This window comes from Vicugna pacos, chromosome 17 (assembly GCF_048564905.1).
Source record: "Vicugna pacos chromosome 17, VicPac4, whole genome shotgun sequence".
NCBI classification, from domain to species: domain Eukaryota; kingdom Metazoa; phylum Chordata; class Mammalia; order Artiodactyla; family Camelidae; genus Vicugna; species Vicugna pacos.
Genome location: NC_133003.1, coordinates 18829058 through 18849280, shown reverse-complemented (window position 1 = coordinate 18849280; position 20223 = coordinate 18829058). Strand labels below are relative to the sequence as shown.

General features: G+C 46.7%; 1 protein-coding gene across 2 annotated transcripts in view; it reads right to left on the bottom strand.

Moving 5' to 3' along the window:
• LARS2 (leucyl-tRNA synthetase 2, mitochondrial) overlaps nt 1-20223 on the bottom strand; it is a 131342-nt gene that overhangs the window by 5592 nt on the left and 105527 nt on the right. For both annotated transcript variants that reach the window (XM_006200711.4, XM_031686686.2), the window contains exons 15-19: nt 17620-17720; nt 15055-15237; nt 13375-13544; nt 11709-11786; nt 7976-8087 (exon numbers count right to left, since the gene is read on the bottom strand). In XM_006200711.4, coding sequence (XP_006200773.1) covers nt 7976-8087; nt 11709-11786; nt 13375-13544; nt 15055-15237; nt 17620-17720 — 644 coding nt within the window. The remainder of the gene's footprint in view (nt 1-7975; nt 8088-11708; nt 11787-13374; nt 13545-15054; nt 15238-17619; nt 17721-20223) is intronic.

The following is a 20223-nucleotide window of genomic DNA, read 5'->3' as shown; positions in this document are numbered from 1 at the left end:
CTCCTCAGAGGAGCTCAACCTTTCCACTATACTTCCTCTCAGGAAGGGCACCCGCCATTACCAAATTGGAAAGAGCTGTTCTGGGCTCAGGGTGGGTCAAACCCGCGGGAGCAAGGAGGAGTGACACCCTCTCAAGTCTTGCTTCCCAGAGTCTTCATGCTGCAGCCCCCAAATCAGAGGAGTCTCAGCACCCAGGACTGCACGGGGACAACCGTCAGTGCTATGGAACTTCCACCAGGGGCTTCCCAGCAGGGAAAGTTTGATTTTTCGCCTCTGCCGATCTCAAGAGCACAAGAGACGGCCCCAATTGTGCAGTAAACACACAGCAGAAAAAACATTGATTACTTTTGTAATTTGAAAAGATATTTAAAAACAAAGCTTTCCCACACTGTGACATTGGTGCCAGATTTTTCTTCTGGTTTCTTTTCAAGGTTTCATTTTCTTCCCCATTAATTCATAATTTATTTTAACTATCCATAATTTATTTTGTGTATAATGTATCACATGTATCATTAAAAAAATTACAGGGCCAATTTTCCAAACCCAATCTGTTAAGTAAAACTTCCCTTCCCTGTTGGCTTGTGATTTTTCTTTCACACTGTATTATACTAGGGGTGATTTCAGGACTACTCACTACAAAGATACTCAAAACGCTTGTCGGTGATGAGGCGAAGAACAGGACAGAATATAAATCAGCACACTGCTTCCTTCACTGAGGAAGTCTTGCTCCCAAAAAACTGGTCATATATGTGACTGTGTGCTTAGAGACACAGCTGATGTACGTGCCAAGCCCAGGCTCCTTATCCTGTCCTGGACGGTAACAGCTCCCGGACCAGCCTCAGGTCTGCAGATCACCCTGAGTAACACTGGTCCATTTCATTCTGTTGATCTCTGTCTTGGTTCCTGTTCAGGTATCACAGATTTGTTGTAGCTTCCTATGGTTTATCACCTGGCACTCTTGTAACCCTGTGCTGCCAGTCAATTTGAGGGAAAGGCAGGCCATCAGGGTCTGAGGATGCAGTGGCGTAAAAGACGTACTCCTGGGGCACAACAGGCCCCGGCACCCCAGGGTTCCTGCACTTCTAACACACGTGCTCCATTTCTAACAGATGCGCCTTTTGGCAGAAGCACAAAGGAGCTTCCTGCTTATTCCTCAGAAGGGATGCTATTAAGACTCATATCTAAATACAAGACAGAGGTCAGAGAAGGAAGATAATCGTTTCTTTATTTGAGCAGGCTGGGCCAGTGTGGCCGGTCCTGTGACCCAGCTGCAGCGGGAAGCCCTCCAAAACCGCCGCATGGCAGTTGTACAGGATGCCTGGGAGATGAAAGGACCTTGGACACAAATGTTCTGGGCAGAAGCTATTACAAATTCCACTTTAAAAAAAATGAGGAAGCCCAGCCTTCCTGGAGCAGTCAGGATGCTTATTTATAGCGGCCTGGGCCCCCGCCAGCGTTTCCATATAGATGGGAGTGGGGCCACCCTGCTTAGCAGGGAGGAACAGAAACTCATTGCCACACGTTCTACGTCATGTTTTTCCCTCCCAGCTCTTTGGAGGGAAGTAAAAATACCTAACATTTGCATGGCAAACACAATGGTTTCTTTACGTGACACGAGTCAGGTCAGGTCGAGAGCTGGCCTTTGGGAAGCTCACGGGGAAAGTCTGAACACAGGCTAGGAAGTGGCAAGGCCCTGGCACACAAGGCCACCAGGCAGGGCCAGCTCTCGCTCACGCCCGGCCCCCTTCCTTCCCCTCCTCTGGAGAGCTGTTGTCGCTGATCTTCCTATGAAATAACTGAAACAAGGCTCCTCTCCTGCTCTGAGAGCTGGTGAGGTCGCCACACTGCCAGAGACACCTGGAGTGAGTGCTGGGGTGGTCGTGGTGTCTGTGGGTGGCTGGCCTCTCCCGACGGCCACCTGCAGGTCTGTCCCCCGCCCGATCCCACCAACACAAGGGAGGACTTGGGGATTCTGGGGCGTCTGACCCCCACCGTGTCTCGTCCAGCCTGGCAATTTCAAGGAAATGGACAGGAAGTGATGCCACTACACATTAGCCTTTACCCACAGAAAGGGTTCTGTTGACATTATTCTGAAATGACAGCTCTGACACAGCATACACGTCCCTGTATAAAATCATCAGAATATCAGCAGGTAACGTACTGTCCCCTACCACGATCACGCACATATTTCCAGATGTTTGCAGATTCACAGTTTTGTTGAAATAAGTGAATAGAGCATGTATGTACAGTACAACACTATAGCTACAATATTTAACAGCCATTTTTACAAAGGAAAATGGACATATGGCAGTAGACTCGAGATTATGAGTTACTTTGGAAACTCAAGGGAGGGAAAAGGGTCACTTGCTGTAACCCTCACAACTAAAGTGCTGATGGAAGACTTAGAGACCACAAGAGGCAGAAGCCTGAGGCAAAAGCAAGGCAGAAAAATCACTGTCACACTATAAAAATGGCCAGAGAAACAGAGATCTTATCACCACATTTAAAATAACTTGTATTTTGGACAAGGGGCTCATCTCAAAGCAGTACAAAAAAAAACAAAAAACAAAAAACAAAACACCCAAACAAACAAAAAACCCCAGAAAAAGAGGAGAAATCAACCAAATGCCCATCAGTGGGTGGCTGTTTAACAATTTATGGCACATTCATTGGGTGGGACATCATAGAGCTGTTAAAAAAGAACAGGGTAGGTCTGTAAGTGTTGATACAGGACTACTTTCAAATACAGTAAGAGAGAAAACTGTGCACAGAATGCTAACATCTGTATGAAAAAGACAGACATTTCACATACAGGCATGGAGCTCTTCCGTCTAATCAGCTATCACACCGGCGGTAGAGGTGCTTGAGGGGAGCGCGTGAGCACTAGGGCGAGGGTGGGAGGGAACCGAAGACACACCCTTTGTAAGAGCTGAAGGTGTTACGATGTGCATGTACATGTACTTTTCATGAAAAATCCAGGTTGTGCTTTGCTTTAAGAAACCCAGAGAGGTACACTGGAGGCTGGAGTGATTTTCTGCATGCTTTTCTTGGGGACCTGGGCTTGTATAGAGGCAAGGTCATGCTCAAAGAGCAGGGTGTCTTGGGCACTTAGGGCAGACCTATCCTGTCACCGCCAGCTCCTGACACTTCCTGTCACTCTGCCCGGTGAGGGAGGAGACACGGACACCTCACACACCAGCGGGATGGATGGCTGTCTTTGGTCAGTTGTGCATGTGTGTATGCATGTGTAGCATGTGTCTATTAAAACCTCTACAATTAGAAACAAATTCCTTTCTCCCTTCCTTCCTCTCTCGTGGTCCACCATGCTCCTGGACCAGAATCTCAACACTCAGGACTTGTGGGTTTAGAAAGGTTATTTAAAACCGAAAAACCCTTATATTCTGAAATAATTATGGATTCAGAGGAAGTTGCAAAAAAAATGTACAGGAGGCCCTGTGACCCCGACCCTAGCCTCCCGCAGTGGTAACATCTGGCATAACTACAGCATCATGTAAAAACCAGGAAATGGACATTGGGACAACCCACGCAGCTTATTCAGCTTTCACCTGTTTTATAAGCACTGCTGTGTGTGTGGCTTCATGTAAGCACCACCTCGGTCATGATGCAGAACTGTGCCACCACCACAAGGCTCCCTTGTGCTCCCCTTCTAAGGCCTCCACCCCTTCTGCCGGGGACCTAAGCCCTGGCAACCACTGATGTGTTTTCCATCACTATAATTTTGTTTTTTTCAAGAATGTTATATAAATGGAATCATAGACGAAATAACTTCTTAAGATTGGGTTTCTTCACTCAGCATAACCCCCTTGAGATCCACCCAATCTGTTGCCTGTTAGAAAAGTCATTTTTGCGATGATGGAATTAGATCTTTAACTAGAGAACCACCAAGGAGCTCCCTGTTTGGAGATTTTCTGCTCTTTTACTGTCTTCCAACAAAGAAACCTTGTGTCCCTCGTCTGGAAACAGTATCGGTGACTCCAAATACTCAAAATTTCCCTAACACCCTCACGGATAGGACAACGTTCTATTATGGTAAACAAAAGATAACGTTGTAAATTCAGATGTGGTGTCTTGACCTTCTCGGATCCGAAGCTTCAGGAAGGAAAAAAAGATTTCCTCATCCTGTTAAAGTAAGCACACTGCCAAGACATTGGTTCTGTTTCTTACTGAAGGTCCCCATTGACTCTTTGAGCGATTGGTAGAGGATATTAGGCCCCAAGTGCCTTGGGCTTCTCAGATGTTTCTTTTTATCCAGAGCAACAACAGCCATTTGCCCGGAATCGCCCCTGCAAGACAGATTTCAACTCTGCTGCCCTTCGGGGAGGATCTCTCCCATGAAAACCTGCTTCTCTGGGGAACTCTGGGAAATGGTAATTTCGGAACATTCCACCCTCTCTGACCATATTCCCACTAGAGTCATTGTGAGGTTTCCTCTCCAAGATGTAGGAATGAAACCAGAAGCTATAAGAAAACTACATTTTCTAGAATAAACCAAATGTGTGTAAAAACTGTCCCAAAGCCTTGCAACAAGAATGACTGACAGTGTGGGATGACAATAATGACGCTCCCCCACAACACAGAGCTTCTATTTGCAAAGGACTCTGAACCCCTTGTGACACTGGCCCTCATCCGCTGCCATGTCCCCGTTCTCTCCAGACGGCACCCGATCAAGACCTGTGTGTTAATGACCAGGGTGATACACTTGGCTCCTCACTTGACTGTACTACAGCCCAGCTGCTCCTTTGGTGGGGCCACACGCATACACATGTGCAGAGCCAGGAGACAAAGGCATACCATTGCTTCTTTGAATTAAAAAAAAATTAGTTGCTATGACTTTGTAAAGCTTCAGGGAAGACCTTCTCAAGTGAATGAACACAGACTACAGTGCCCTCCCCAGCTTTCCCACAAGTGCCTAGAACAGAGCCTGGCACAAAATACTGCTCACTGAATGGCTGAATGAGACCCGGTAGCAAAACTAAGATTCCGTCTCGACCCACTCCTATTGTAACACAGCTCACCAAAGCCCACTGGTGGTGTGTGGGAAAATCATGGAGTTTGAAATGGGCTAGTTTCTATCTTATTGCTTCAGTGCATATCCTGCTGGAGATCTTGTCACACCACTGAAGGACAGACTGGCGGGGGTAACGCCACAGTGTACACTTGTACGGTAAGACCTCTTGGCAGGGACAGGGCCCTGGAGAGAGCAGACCCTCTCTGCCACCCCCAGATGCCGGCTCACCAACGCAGAGACTGGAGGGGCAGCAAGGAGGGAGTTTCTCCCGTTTATATGCGTCCCTTCTGGGAGAAATGAAATGAAGGAGGCACACGGATAATGCGGGACAAAGAAGGATGATAAAAAGGAGGATGTGTATATTCTAGGATGAGAGCGAGGATGTTTATTACAAATTAGATAAGTTTTGTTTTTAAAACAAGAGAAAACTGGGAAGGAATTAACAGTGTGCCATTTAAGAGACTTAATGTGATCACCAGCGCTAAATGAAAGAGGCATGCTTCCTGCCTAAGGAGAAAATGAAAGGCTGCATGATCTAATGTAATATGGCAGCAGCCAGGCGGGCCTACCACCACCCTCCCTGCAGGGCGTTCTGTCCATTCAGCAAAGAACGGGCGAACGCCTCATCTTGTGCAGTCTGTTCTAAAGCCCAGAAGCAACTCTCAGCTCACTTGGTGAAGTCGGTGAAATGCATACTGAGAAAAAAACTGGTCTCGCTTAAGTACATAATTGCAAAATCCTAAATAAAACACTCGTGAATAGAATTTAACAGTCTGTTAAAGGTTTACTTCCCCAGGGTCAAGATAAATTTATCCCACAATAGCCTATTAGGCAATCAATTAATTGGACACAAGTCATATCAACAGGGCAAAGGGGAAAATGAAAAGCAAGGGATATAACACCTCAGCAGTTGAGGAATGGATGTTACGTAAAATGTAACTCCCATTCCTAATGTGAGTTCTAGTAAACAAGATGGAAGGCTGCTTCCTTAACATGACAGGGAATATCCATTCTAAACCAACAGCCAACACCAAACCCAACGGGGAAGTGTCCCATTTAAATACGGAAATGCTTTCCACTCTTAGGTGGATGTTTACAGCCAGAAATTCTAGATATGACACATAAACCAAAAACTGGATGGTAACTCACCCCTGTGCATGAACGTCAGCATTCGGCTGAGCATTTTGAAGAGGCTTCAGATACCAAAAAGGACAGAATCCAAATTGAACTAATGGCTTTACAATGAAAGCAAGTGCATAGGTTCTCCTCTTCCTCCAGGGATGAAAAACCCTTTCCTTTTGACAGAAGTACTTGCTGACACTGTAAAAAGAGGGCACTGGGAAAACAACTGTCTCACCTTAGCTAAAAAATAAAAGGAATTGATGCTCCCTCCTCCTGGGACACAGCAAGGCCAGGAGGTGCAACAGAGGCTCCCAGAATTCATCAAACAACCACACCTCCAACAAGGGCTCTCTCCTTCTTCTGAGCCAGTCAAGACAGCCCTGCTCCCTTTCTCCTTCTTTATTAGTGGCCCAAATGTCATCACTTCTTTCTTGCAATTCCTTGCCTTTTCCACCTCACTTTAGTCTCTAAAAGACTTCAACAGTGAGCTCTCATCTGGTGACTCTTTTGTAGAGTGAGTGGTCAACAGTACTTCTTTCATGACTTGATGCTCCCCACGTTGACGTCGCGTGGCTTTTGGCTGAGATGTTCGGGAAGGGTTGCTGCGAGGTTTGCCACTTCTCAGAGGCCCCCAGATAATTCTTGGCTGCCTGTCTCCTGCAAGCTCCGCTAGATCATCCACAGAAGTGACAGGAGACCTCCAAATACGGGGTCTAGGGAGTGGGCCCAGCACAACCACCACCGAGTCCTCCTGCACGGTTCCTCCTCACTCCCCTTCCATTTCCAGGTCGGGGCCAGCGCTGGGGACAATAAAGCAACCACCCTTCTGCAGCTGCCAGGATCTAGAACAGCAGCGCTGCCGCGAAGCTGCTCAGATTGCCATCCCTGCACCAGCTTTCCTAAGGGGACCGAGGATAATTTGGGCAAAATGACTGAATGGCAAGTGAATTCTATTTCTTCTAACAAAGGAAGCGACTATAAACCTCCAGGTAATCCCATATTAAAATGAACAAAAAGTAGAGATGAGAAAGGAAAAGGAAAAGAAAAAGAGAGCAGTTTAAGAAGATAGCTTCATGTAAAGGATGTTCAAATTATTTCTTAAAAAAGGAGCGGCTGTAGATACTCCTAGTGGTGGCCTATGAAAATCACCAACGGGCCCTGTAAAATGTTCTCAGGAGGCTGTGCAGGAGAGAAGAGGCAGTTCTCGCGGTTTCGGATGCAGGCCCCTGCCTGTGCACTGGAATCGCCCAGGGGCTGGTTAGAAACAGTCTCCCTCACTCTCCAGACTCCAGAATTGAGATCTCCAAGGGGTGGCGGGGGGCGATGCGGTGTCCACGTTCAGCCTGCGGGAGCCTCAGGCAGTCAGCCCTGCCTCAGCACTTAGTTCAGGAATCACAGGCTGGTGGAGAGCACTGAGCCACAGCCCAAACGAGTACGTTTTAGATCTGCAGTGCAGGCCCACGTGCCCTTCTCTCCGTCTGTAAAGTGGAACTGAACATGAGTCTGCACCTTATGAAGGTAATTTGGGGACGTGATATTCAGGAGGCTGGGTTATGAGAAAGAACGTTCTGTAGGGACATCAATGTTCACGGTAGTCTTGGGGGCACCCTGTTCCAAAGTAGAGAAATGCCTTTCCCTTTGGTGGGGGTGACAACGTGGAAGAAAGAGTACCACCATTCAGAGCACCAGAGAGAGAGCTCCCAAGTGCAGAGGTCAAACGCTGGACCCCATGGCTGAGGACATCTGAGTGCTGGGTAATGTTCAGAAAGGGGTTGAGCACCAGCTGGTCAGTAGGAGCTGGTCAAGCAAGGACTCCCCGCCTACCTGCCCAGAGCTCTGAGGTTATGTGAGGGGCCATGGGAGCAGCCATCACCATCAGGGCACACAGAGCGTCCTCGAACTCGGGGCTGTGGAGAACAACGCTCTGCGAAGCTTGCTGAGGAGGAGAGAGAACAGTGATGTACACGTGTTGTTTATCCATTTTATATACAATTGTATCTGCAAATCTCGAACTCCCAATTTATCCCACCCCACCCACTTCCCCCCGGTTACCATAAGTTTGTTTTCTGTGTCTGCGAGTCTGTTTCTGTTTTGTAAATTAATTTGTCTTTTTTTTTTAGATTCCACATATAAGTGATATCATATGGGATTTTTCTTTCTCTTTCTGGCTTACTTCACTTAGAAATTGACACAACATAATAAACTGATTGTACTTCAATTAAAATAAAAAGCATAGCGATGTAAGAACACTGAGGTGTACACGATAAGCTTGGGTAAGAAAGGCCATGAACGTATCCAAAATCCAGAGACACAAGCAGGTGGGAAGAAACCCTCTTTACCATTATTTTTGCTCTGGGCAAAGAACTTTCCCCGTTTAATCACAGTATTAAAAATAGTTGGAGCAGCAATAACAGGCATATTACTGTTAACTGAGCACTGACCACGCCCTTGGTCTGACATTAACTCATTTAGCTCTGACTACCCTGTGAGGGCGTATCGTCGCCCCACTTGACAGATGAAGCAGATAAGGGTCAGAGAGGGAGAGCCATCTGCCCCTAGCACACAGCTAACCAAGAGATGGAGTCCAGCTTAGAACCCAGCTCGATCCTAATTCAGAATTAAACTCCTAGCCACTCTGCTAGGTTTTGTGTGTGTGCAGGACCTGTGGGAAATGAAGAAACTTGTTCACAGGTTCTACAACGTGGAGCCTCCAGGGCAGGGGTCCTCTTGCCCACCTTGGGGATCTCAGGGGTCCCCATTCCCTTAAACTCCTTTGCTAGTTTCTGCAAACATTCAGAGTCTTCCTGAGTTAACAATCAGTTAACCCAGTCACACCCATTCAATTTATGGGGCACCTACTAAATACTAGGCTTCAGGGATAAAACCTCCAGAAGGGCGTGTCTCTGCCCTCAAGAAGCTTACAGTCAACTGGGGAGGAAATGGACAAATGAATCGATGGATGTCACAGTGAGGGAGGGTGGGCAGAGCAGCCGGGTGAGAGCTGGGGTGTGTGGTCAAAGGGAGGCAGGAAGGGAGATTCGGGCTGTACTGAGGTGACTGCAGAAGGAATTGTACTAAAAGGATTTCACAGAGGCCGGCAGTTCTCAAGGCCTCCTGAGAAGTCATGATAAAATGATAAAAACTAGCCTTTTTTTTTAGTTAAAAAACAAACACCCTAGCCTAATGTGGCTGTGGTACTCAGTACATGTTCATAACGCCCTGTGACCAAAACATTTTTTAATTTTAGCAAACACATCATAAAATTAAACCAAAAGTCATGGCCCATACGATGTATTTTACTGGGTATAGAGAGGCCAAAAGTATTACACATGGTCTTCTTCAAAATATATGAAATAATAGAAAAAAAATATATTGGTCTCTGTCCCCGGTTCTGGGCACAGGGCTCCTAAAACCCTTGTAATTTCCTGAGTGATAAGAGTGCCAGGAGCATCTTTTGTTCTAGTATTTGGTCTCTGACCCTGGTTCTCGACACTGAGCTCCTAAACCCTTTGGGGTTTCCTGGGTGATGGGAGTGTCTTTTGTTCTAATGAGGCAACTCTTGGTGGGCGCCTGAATAGCTCCCGGGGTGGTGGTCGGTCACCAGAAACACCAAGCCATGATTAGAAACAGGACTTTCACGGCCTCCCCCCATTCTCCAGGGAGGGGAGAAGGGGAGGGGCTGGCAACGGACTTGCAATCCCAGCATACAGGGTTCAGGGAGCTTCCGAGTTAGTGAGCACGTGGCGGTGCTAGGGGAGGGCTGTGCTCAGGAGGATGCAGTTTTTCCATTACAACACGATCTTTGAAAAATCATCTATGAAACTGGAATAACTTCACGGGTAAGTGTATAGAGAAAGTCTCCTGGGAGGGCTGTGGACAGAATTAGCCACCAGAGAGTAGACATTTCATTTTTTAATTTAATTTTTCTATAATAATTACCCCTTTTTTTATTTAAAAAAAAAACAACCCACTTAGCATAGAATATGTGGGAGATACAAAACCGTTCCTGCAGGAAAAGCAAAAAAGCAGTGTATTTTATCTCAGTCACCAAAAACGCAGAAGTACGTGAATACACACATTCAGACATGCAACATTTCCACTGGGGTTTGCACCACATGGACACTATTGTATTGTGTGTTTTCACTTAGTGTTATATCACGAACAGGTTCTGACAGTAAGTATTCTTGGAAGACACAATGGTTTAGGTGGTGTCACATTTCCTTCTTATATAAATCATTTCATTATTTCCCCATTGGAGGACATTTGGGGTTCCAAGTCTCTGTGATTATAAATCATCTGCCAATGGACATCCTTGGGTCAAAGGATACATTCAGTCCCAGGACTATCAACTCACAGCTGGAGTGCTTCCTGGCGAGTTACCCACTCCCATCACTGGTGTCTGAGAGCGTGTCTCACTGTCTTTGCAAAAGCATGCAGATTATTTATGCTAAAAAAGTCTATGCAAATGCAATTGGTAAAAAAACGGTATCTCATTTTAAATTTGCGTTTCATGATAATTAGTGAGGCAGATTATTTTTCTTCCACGAGATTACTGACTATTTCCATCTCATCCTCTGTGACTAATTACCTTTTCACATCCTTTGACCACTTTTAGGTTAGGTATTTCCATAGTAATATGTAAATGCTCTTTATATATTAAGGATATTAACCTTTATGTGATATATTTGTTAAAATGTTTTCCCCAGTCAATATTTCAATATGGCATGTTTTAATATACTGAAAGTGGTTTTTGTTTTTTTTAATTGAAGTATAATCAGTTACAATGTGTCAATTTCTGGTTGTAAGCATAATGTCCCAGTCATGCATATATATACATATATTCATTTTCATTGAAAATTGTCAAGTTTTATGTAGTTAAATCTAAATTTCTGCCATCATTCTTCAAAGCCTGGAGAGAGCTTCATTAAAAGAAGCATTTGTGAATAGTTTTAATTCATAGTTTTTACTTTTTGTTGTCTAACTAGCTAATCACTTGCCCAAGTTCCATCTGCTGACAAATCCTTTATCTGGCAAGAAAAATGACAGTCACATGTAGTAAGAAGATGAGTCTATACTGAAAAGGCTGGTTTTTGTTTTCAGTGAGAATAAATCTGATCCACTTAGGTTAAACAACTGTAAACTGTTACGGAGGCCAAGGGAGAATTACAATTCATTCAGGAAATCAGGCAGAGGGGGCCACAGAAAAGAGCAGAGCTGGGAGAGAGGAGGCCTGAGTCTGGCCCTGGACATGTCACTCATCAATCAGAATGTCAGCTAACTTCCTTCCTTGGGCCTGGGTGTGGATGTGCTCTTCTGCAGTATACGGGGGGTGGAAGGAGGGGGTGTGAACCAGACAGTCTTGAAGAACACTCCACTATAATACTAGGTTGTGTTGAGGGAAAAATCTTCTTTAAGATAACAGAGTCACACCAAGGAGGTGACACTGTGATGCTGCTTTCAGTCCCCAACCCAGGACACTTCAGGCCACCTCCCCACATGGCTGGAAGCCACCCTCCCTCCTCTGATACCAGTAAAAGAGCAGAGACAGCCCACCTACCGAGAGGGCACTGCTGAGTCCCATCAGATGAGAAATCGCCGAGTTCAGTGAGAAGTCCTCTGTGAAATGGGCAGTCACCTATTGGTAAAAGTTGAATTATTCACTTCCTTCAAAATTCCTTTAAGCTTTCCACAAAAAGATTGAATTATCCGGAAAATGTGAAGCTAAATGAATGCAATTGAAGGTGTTTATAAACGTATTCACTATCTCAAAAAGTCACCATAATGTTTCGTTAGCACAAAGATTTAAAAAATCAAAGTCAATGTTATTTCCAGCACTCAAGACCACTCCTCTTCCCCCATATCTGGGACAGACAGGATGTCACTTCTCCGCGTTACATGACTTTAATTCACAATGAAGATTACTGGTATATGGGATAAGGTTAGCTTTATATTTTCAAACATGGAGTCAACATAACACAAATACGATTTGTCAGCCTTTTCCTGTTTGTGTGCTTTTTTCAATTTTGACCATGGGCAAGGATGTAGAAAAATAACACATCCTTAAGATGTCAAGAGTTTCCAACTGGTTGAAATAACCCAATTCTATTATCTGACAGAATAGAAGAATTTGCCAAATCCAGAGAGAAAATATGTGGTATGAAAACAATCATTCAGGCATCACTCAGATCACTAAGTTCAATTCTCTGAGCTCTGTTTCTCCACACTAGAGTAGAGAGCATGGAAATAAAGCTGAAGAAGTGTCACCAAATGAGGCCCTGCTGGACCCAGGGCCACTGTTGATTATACAAACCAGAGGGGAAGCCCTGCTCCTTCAGTGTCACCTGTTAGCAGAGATCAGAGAAGTGACCTTCACTGACTTTGTAAGTTTGAATCAGCACATCTTAAAAAAATCCCAAAATCTCAGCCTAAGAAGTATTTGGGGGTCTCTGGTACCCATTAAAAAATGGCTTCGGATTCCCTAAGTGCCTTCCTTCAAAGATGTATGACATTTTCCCACAAAGTTCTTAAAAAGGTGAATATCATGGTATTACAGAAGACTTCTAGGTGAAAAATTTTAAAGGATATTATCAGTGAAGAGTCTTTTTAAATGATTTAGATAATAATATACAATTCTCTAAGAAGGTACAATAAACCATTCATTTATTTGCAAAAATTAACCCACAATAACTCACATGAATATTGTGTAACAAAGTAACTGAGTGAGACAGTCCTTCGGAGGCTGAGTATCAGCAAACTCTGCTCAGTTCCCCACTAGCTGTGTGACTTTCACAAGACATTTAACCTCTCTGTGCCCCAAGTCTGCCCCCATCTGAAAGATGAGGAGGCTAAAGAAGAGAGTCTCTTCATGCCTCTTTCAACTCTAAAATTCTGTTTCTGTTTTTATAACATATATAGGGTGTCATTAGTGTGGTATTAAATTTGGCTCTCTACCTAGATGTGCTAAATACAGAAACATGGAAAGTGGGCCACTTCCTAAGATCCAGGTTGGACAAATGGGAAGCATCCCTTTTCATGAGGACCTTTGCACTGTTGCTCCGCCTTGGTGAAATACCCAAGCAGTAAGATCAATTAATCAAGGCAAGTGGGGCCACCATAATCAGGAAGCAGGAAGACCCATCTTTGCCCACCGAAGGCAGGGTGAGCCTCACAGATCAGGAGGGCTCAGTGACAGACCACCCAGTGTCCCCCGGAAGGCCTCTGACCTGAGAGATGATCGAGTTCTTGTACTCCCACAGCTTCCTGGCTTCAGCTTTCTCCTCGTTACTCAACAGCTCAGGCCTGGGAACCTTCACAGAAACCCTGGCCTCGATGAATTGAGTTGCCAAGGACCACAGACGCTGCTGCCATCTCAGCACCCCGGGGAGCGCATCGGCTGAGGGTAAAGTCAGTGAGTGAGAACGAGAAAGAGAGACACATGAGCAGGATGGGTTTGGTCACACGTGAGACTGAAGAGACACTTCCCTGAGCCTGAGGGGTTTCTCCAAGGGCAGGGCAAACAGTCCCTCTGGGCTTCCAGTGTCTGGGAACTCAGCAGGAATGACTCTGTCATTTCTCATGGCCCCAGATATTCAGAGCACAGGACAGGGCTACTGAAAGTGCCCCCATCAACTGTCACTGGCTCACAATGAGCTTGGAAGCTTGAGCAAGGGTGTGCATGAGGGTACTGCCTCCTTGGTTAGGAAAGCCTGCTGTGACAAGAGTCCTTGGAACTAACACTGTGCTTGGAGGCAGGGTTGACTTACACTGGTGCAAGCTCCCCATCTCGCGTGGACAGGTAACACGCGGTGGCAGTGGTCAGCAGATCTGCTTGGAGCCACACTGCTGCACAGCGTGAGGTGTTTTAACACAATCCCTGTCCTCGCCAGCGCTGTGTGTATTACATCTTTCAGACACGTGCATCAAATCCAGAGGCTCATCTGATCTTCTGAAGAAGCTGAACAACTTCACCTGGTGGCCCTGGGTTACTGGTCAAATTAGGGCCAGTTCCGGTCTTTTAGACTTTAGCCACAGGACTAGACATTCCCAAGCCTGGATGCACAGCAGGACCTTCTGGAAGGCTTGTTAGAAACAGATTCCCGGAGCTGCTCCCGCAGGGAGGGGTGGTGAACCTGCACCCGAGGGCCCCAGGGATTCTAAGGCAGCAAGTAGTTCCAGGACTGGCGTCTGTGACCCCTGCTCCAGACCACACTTCTCACCAGAAGTGGGTGCTGAACTAGACAGTGAGTCCAGGCATCTGACTTTTCTGTTAACACACTTGGGGCGGGCCACACGGAGGAAAACTGAAGGGCTGCTGGACAGCTTACTCTAGGGTATTCCGACACTGGAGATTATTTTCCTTCACCCTATTTCTAATCTAAATAACTCTGGAGGGATAAATCTCCCCGATGGGGGCCCTGGAGGGCACTGGGGGTGACTAAGAGGTCGCAGGTGTCATCAGGATCAGGCCCCCGTGGGGTTTTCTGGATTGGTGAGGGGCAAGGGCACTATTCTGGAAAAAGCCTTCCAGGGTAGACCACAAGGTGATGGGCCTCCATGGACCACCGCGGGCCTGAGAACCATGAAAGCCAAAGTGGGGTCCTTGTAGAACCTGCAACAGGACACCATAGATTCACTAAAGGCAGGCTCCGGGCCCCACGCTAGGGGCGGGGTCGGCAGGAATCTGCAGTCACAACGAGCTCCCCCAGTGGTCTGAGGCTCGTTCCTTCTGAGAACATTGGCTTAGGAACTGTACCGGACGTTGGGCAAACCGCCACCCGCTTCATGGAGCTGTTTCCTAGGACCCTCTACCACTGTCTGCAGCAAAGACACTGCCTTCCCGGAGTTCCTGCGGCCCCTGAAGGGGATCCCAAAGGAGGCAGGCCAGGAAGAGGAAGGCGACTTACTCTTCACATCCCACAAGATATCCTTCTCAGGAGGGGCAGCGAAAAGGATGTAGAGGCGGATGGTGTCGATGCCATACTGTTCCACCGCCTCCTCGGGGTCCACTCCGTTGTGTTTGGATTTGCTCATCTTCTCCCAAGTCACCTCTAACTTCTCCCTCGTGCTTGCATGAACAGGAACAGAGCCTAGACAGCAGAATAATGCATCAGCAGGATCAGAGTTGGTCCCACAGCAATATATTCAATAATACTGGGTGAGCAATTCAAAGTGTCCATTTGAAGACTCCCACTAGTTCACTTAACATGCCTCGTTCTCTCCCTGCAGATTACATTATAAAATGCTGCTTCTTTCATGAGTATAGAGTACACATATGACGCCTGTGCCAGCTTCTTCTCCACCACAAAGTAAGACAGAGCAACTTCTCTCCTTATAAAAAGTAAATTACTTATATACAAAAAAGGAATGTAGAAAAGGATAAGAAAGGTTCACATATTGCTCTTTCTTTGTGGACTCAGGGTCTCCTCTGGAAGCTGGCAGCCAACCAGTCAGGGTCTGAGAGCTCAAAGAGCCTGAGAGGTGACTTCACCGAAGGCCGGCTTCCCCTGTCCATGTTGAAGTCACCAGAACATGATCTTGCACCCTCGGGGCCCATGCAGTTGGCTCACTGGGCTCACATGAAATGTGGTGTCTCCTCCCAACTCACACACCATGGATCTAGGCAGTGCTGACGGAGGAGGCCTTCCATGGCCATGTTTGGATGAGGTGACCTTGCTAAGTGGGGACCAGGAAAAACATCTGACAAGGCTAAGCCTCTTTCTCAGGAATTGGAACTAAGAGACAGAAACTCTGTTCTGATGCTGTTGGGCACTGGAACCAGAAGGTCCTAAGGAGACGGGGCAAGACTTGGCACTGTGGCTGCCCAAGGTCGCTTGGTGAATTGAAATTAGGGAGAGCAGAACCCAAGCCTGGCAGAGAAAGAATAGGGTAGAAGAACAGAGAGCAAAAGGAAGAGGAACTAGAGGCCCGAGAAAGACAGAGGAGAGGGAGTGGCCCAGTGGCTTCCTACACACTGTATTTCCTGCAGCTGGGTTTGGGTGATGTCCTATAACCTTGTGCTAAACGTGCCTTTGGGTGGATTTCTGTTCCTTCCAGCTAAATATTCCCTGACTCCAATGGCAACCAAGGTCCCCGAGGGACCAGTGTATATACCTACAAGCCAACCCTTCATGAGAGGCACACCCATTAAGCAGATGGACGCCTTTCCCAGCTGATCCAAGTATGTACTCTCCCCCAGGGGGCAAGTCTGTGTGGGAAGGGACAAGATGTTCACAACACTGCCTGGCCCCATGACATCAGAGCAAAAGGGAGACTGAAGTCTCAGATGTTTCATTCAGGCTGCGGTAAGGCTCAGGGAACCACTGTCTTCTCTAACCCATACCCCACGTCAGGGATGTGGCTGGATTTTACAGCACAGTTGTAAAAATTAGGAAAAAGGCATCTTCCTGAGCAAAGAAGTTGGCAGACATGGCTCTGAAGTGTATGGTCTGGAGAGTGGCTGGACTTCAGGCCCTGCTCACCCCCTCACTTGGCTGCCTTTGTGCAGTGCACAAACCACACAGCCATATGGGGCAGCCCTGCCCATGACACAGAGAGCATTTCACCAGCAGCTGAGTCAGGTGTCCCTGGATTTAGCTTCTTTCCCTCTGGTCTGTGTGGGAGAAGCACTGTCAATTTCTTCCATGGACTATGGTGACCCTTCCAAACCTTGAGAAGTTACTGCTTTAATTAGGTAATTCCATTGACTGCTTCTACTTAAACCTTCCCCCTAGTGTTTGGTTTGGGAGGCTGCCTACCATGTCAGGGCTTGCTGGGTTTACCTAATTTCATCCATTACACACTGGTTATTCTAAATTTATTGGCCAGAGTTTGCACTGATGGGGGTTTTGCACAGCTGCCTCTCAGTCGTCTAACATGTCATTTCTTTGCATGCTGGGCGCACATGATAAACCCTCGTCATGCCACCTAAAGATCCTGGACAATGAGTGAAACCAGAATGGAAAGAAAAGGCCTGGGAAAGCTGGGAGAAGAGGAAGTCCAGGGAGTCAGCATGGACAGAGGTATTTGGCCAGGGAGTGCTAGACGGTGCTGCTCTGGGTGCTACAGGAGCAAGGAGAGTGGTGACATCCGAGGGTCCGAAATGCCCCTCTAGAAACGCTGGGAGTGCCCCAGGCTTACAAGACTGTCTCTTGGGTCTGAGGGCTCTGTCCCTGAGATGGGCTGTCAGACACAGGCTAACACAGGAGGTGAAGCCAGAGCTGGCTCCATGATACATACAAACGAAAACTCTTCCAGAAGCTGAACTGACACCCGGGCTGGATGGGGTGGGGCTGAGGGGCAGCCAGTCCGAGCCCCCACTTCAGAGGGCACTGGCCCAGAGCAAGCGGAGGCTTCGAGACCACGAGGCTGAAGGGTCGCTCTCCGGTATTCCCATCCGGCCAGGGCCCGGCAGCACATGCCTGCTCAGTTCTCTGCAAGCACCCAGGTGGGACCAGGTGGGCCATTCTCACCTGTGAGATCCACCTCCTCTCGCTGTAGATACTGTCCAGATGGTAGGCGGAATGTCTGCCCCTTGATAAGGCCTTGGGCCAGAAGCTTATGAAAAGGCTCTCTGACAAAAGATAACAGGGAAAGAAAATTGGTGGGGTAAGGACTTGAAGCATCCAGAAAACAGCAGGACACACCTTACCAGCCGATGGGTAGCGATAACTGCCCTTTGTGAAAACAGACAGGCTGACCAATGCCACTTGTAAACCCAACTTGAACAAACAGTTCCTTATAAATAAGTGATTAGGAAATTAAGTCAAATCAGCAGAAATTAACTACTTTTTGATGTGGCAAAGTGGAAGGGACACAAGGCCTCAGATCTGAAGTTCTGTGCCGCTTCTCAATGACTTTTATGAGCCAACGCAAGTCACTGACTTGCTCAGAGCATCAGTTTGCTCATCTGTAAAATGGGGAAGATAAACCTCAAAGGATTGTGGGGAGGATTAAATGAAGTGACCACATGAAAACACCCGTACATTTTAAAGGACCACACAAACGTCAGTTATGTTGAGCCTGGTGTAAAGAAGGATTCAGGAGGCACAGAGAGGCTTGAGTTTGGGGTTTTGTTCAATATTATTTCTTCCTCACCTTTGATACAGTGCCCACTTGCATTCTTCATAAAATTTTAAAATCACACAAATTATACATGAATATACACTTTCTGTTCAAATTCAAATACCCCTGCTCCAGCCTTCCTAAGCCTATTCTCCTCTGACAAGGCTCTCATTATTAGTCTATACAGATCTATTTCATTTTAAAATAGCTATCTAGTGTTTGACATATGGGTGGATTATAATTTATTTATAGTGCCTGGCTTTATAAAAGTAGTGTTAGTCACACCCTTACTGGCTGAATAGTGATATATAAATGTTTAACTAAATTTAATATCTGCCAAATGCAGTTACAGGCACATTTTCCTTAAGAGGACAAGCAGAGGTTGACCCTCATACTGAGATCACTTTATTTCAGATTTGAAATTGTTGTGAAGCTTGTGAGCAAGAGCTATCCCAAACTCAAAGGACGATTTGTGGAGACATCTGCTGAAGGCAGGCACGTACTTCACGTGTATAAAGCAGCAGGGGGAGCGTCTGAGCAGGGGGAACAGAGTGACATTCTCCACCAGCATCACTTCCACGCAGCACACCTTTCCGTGTACAAACTTACATGGAGTGGCTTTTATTTAGAGTCTCAAAACCCCAGCAGCCTCCAAGAGGCCAAGCAGACCCCAAACCTAGCTCTAGTGACGGAGGTAGACGGAACTGGCTTTCTTAATTTAATAGAGTCTCATTTCACGCGTGAGGCTGTCTAACTTAGATAAATCCTGATACTTGCCAAGGCCTCTGGACAGGCCCCGGATTTGTACACTGGGCAGCCCCTGTCAGGGTGGCTGTGTGGACAGAGGTGGATTAAAGGAAACTTTCTAGTGGATTCAGGGGGTGGGGTAGAACAAAGAGATTGACTGGGAAAGAGATGAAGGGCAGCTAGAAAAAAGGATTTCCGGCCTTCATATTTTAAAATTTTATTAGGAATGTGTGTATGCATATGTGGGGGATGTGTGAGTTTGGTGGTGTGTGCGTGGGGTGTTTTCCAACGTGGAAAAACATTCTATACATTTAACATTCAAATGGAAATGTAACACCTATTTTTGAAACCTCATTCAAGTTATTCAGTGGCACAGGGCCCATCCAACATGGTACTGTGTTAACTTGGAAGAAGTTCCACATGTGTATACGTACAAAAACAGTCACCCCGTTGCTCTGGCTCTAAAATCAATCTTAGTAATAAGCTCTTTTGAGACATAAAACTGCCTTTCTTCTATCTCCAAGACATTCCAACAGCAAGGTCACAACCAGCACCATGACGTCCTTTTGTGCCATGTCCCAGCAAGAGTTCCAGAAAGTGTGGGTGACAGAAAGATATGAAAAATGACTTAAAAATACAATGCACTTGGATCTTACGCTTCATTTTATTTAATTTAATTAATTTACTTACATATTAGTGGAGGTACTCGGGATTGAACCCAGTACCTTGTGCAAGCTAAGCACGTACTCTACCACCGAGCTATACCCACTCCCCCTTACACTGCATTTTAATACGGAAGCACCTAGAAGGGGGAGCAATGGTGTCTGTGGTCCCCATTTTCCAGGAACACCGGCACAGACACCATGAGGACCCTTACGTCCTCAGGCTACACAAGCCGTACCCAGGGCAGGCAGGGGTTTTGATGCCTTAAGGACTCAAGTGTGCATTTTTCTCAGGAAGTTCAGGAAACGGTTCCCTACAGACCGAGCATCCAAGTTTTCTCTCTGACCAGCCCTGTCTACCTTCCTGGCCTCCCCACTAACACTGAAACGCCCGTGTTCCCCACAAAGGTCACATAACACCTGGCTGCTCCCAGAACACTGTGCTCCCCAGGACTCGGCAGGAATGCCCATCTCAGCCTGGGTTCCCACCCTTCACAACTGAGCTCGGGCATGCCCTTGTCCGGTGGCCATCCCTGCCCTCTGCACGCAGCTCCAGACCCTCCTGTGTGCCCCATGGTGTCCAGAACCATCTCTGTCTTCCAT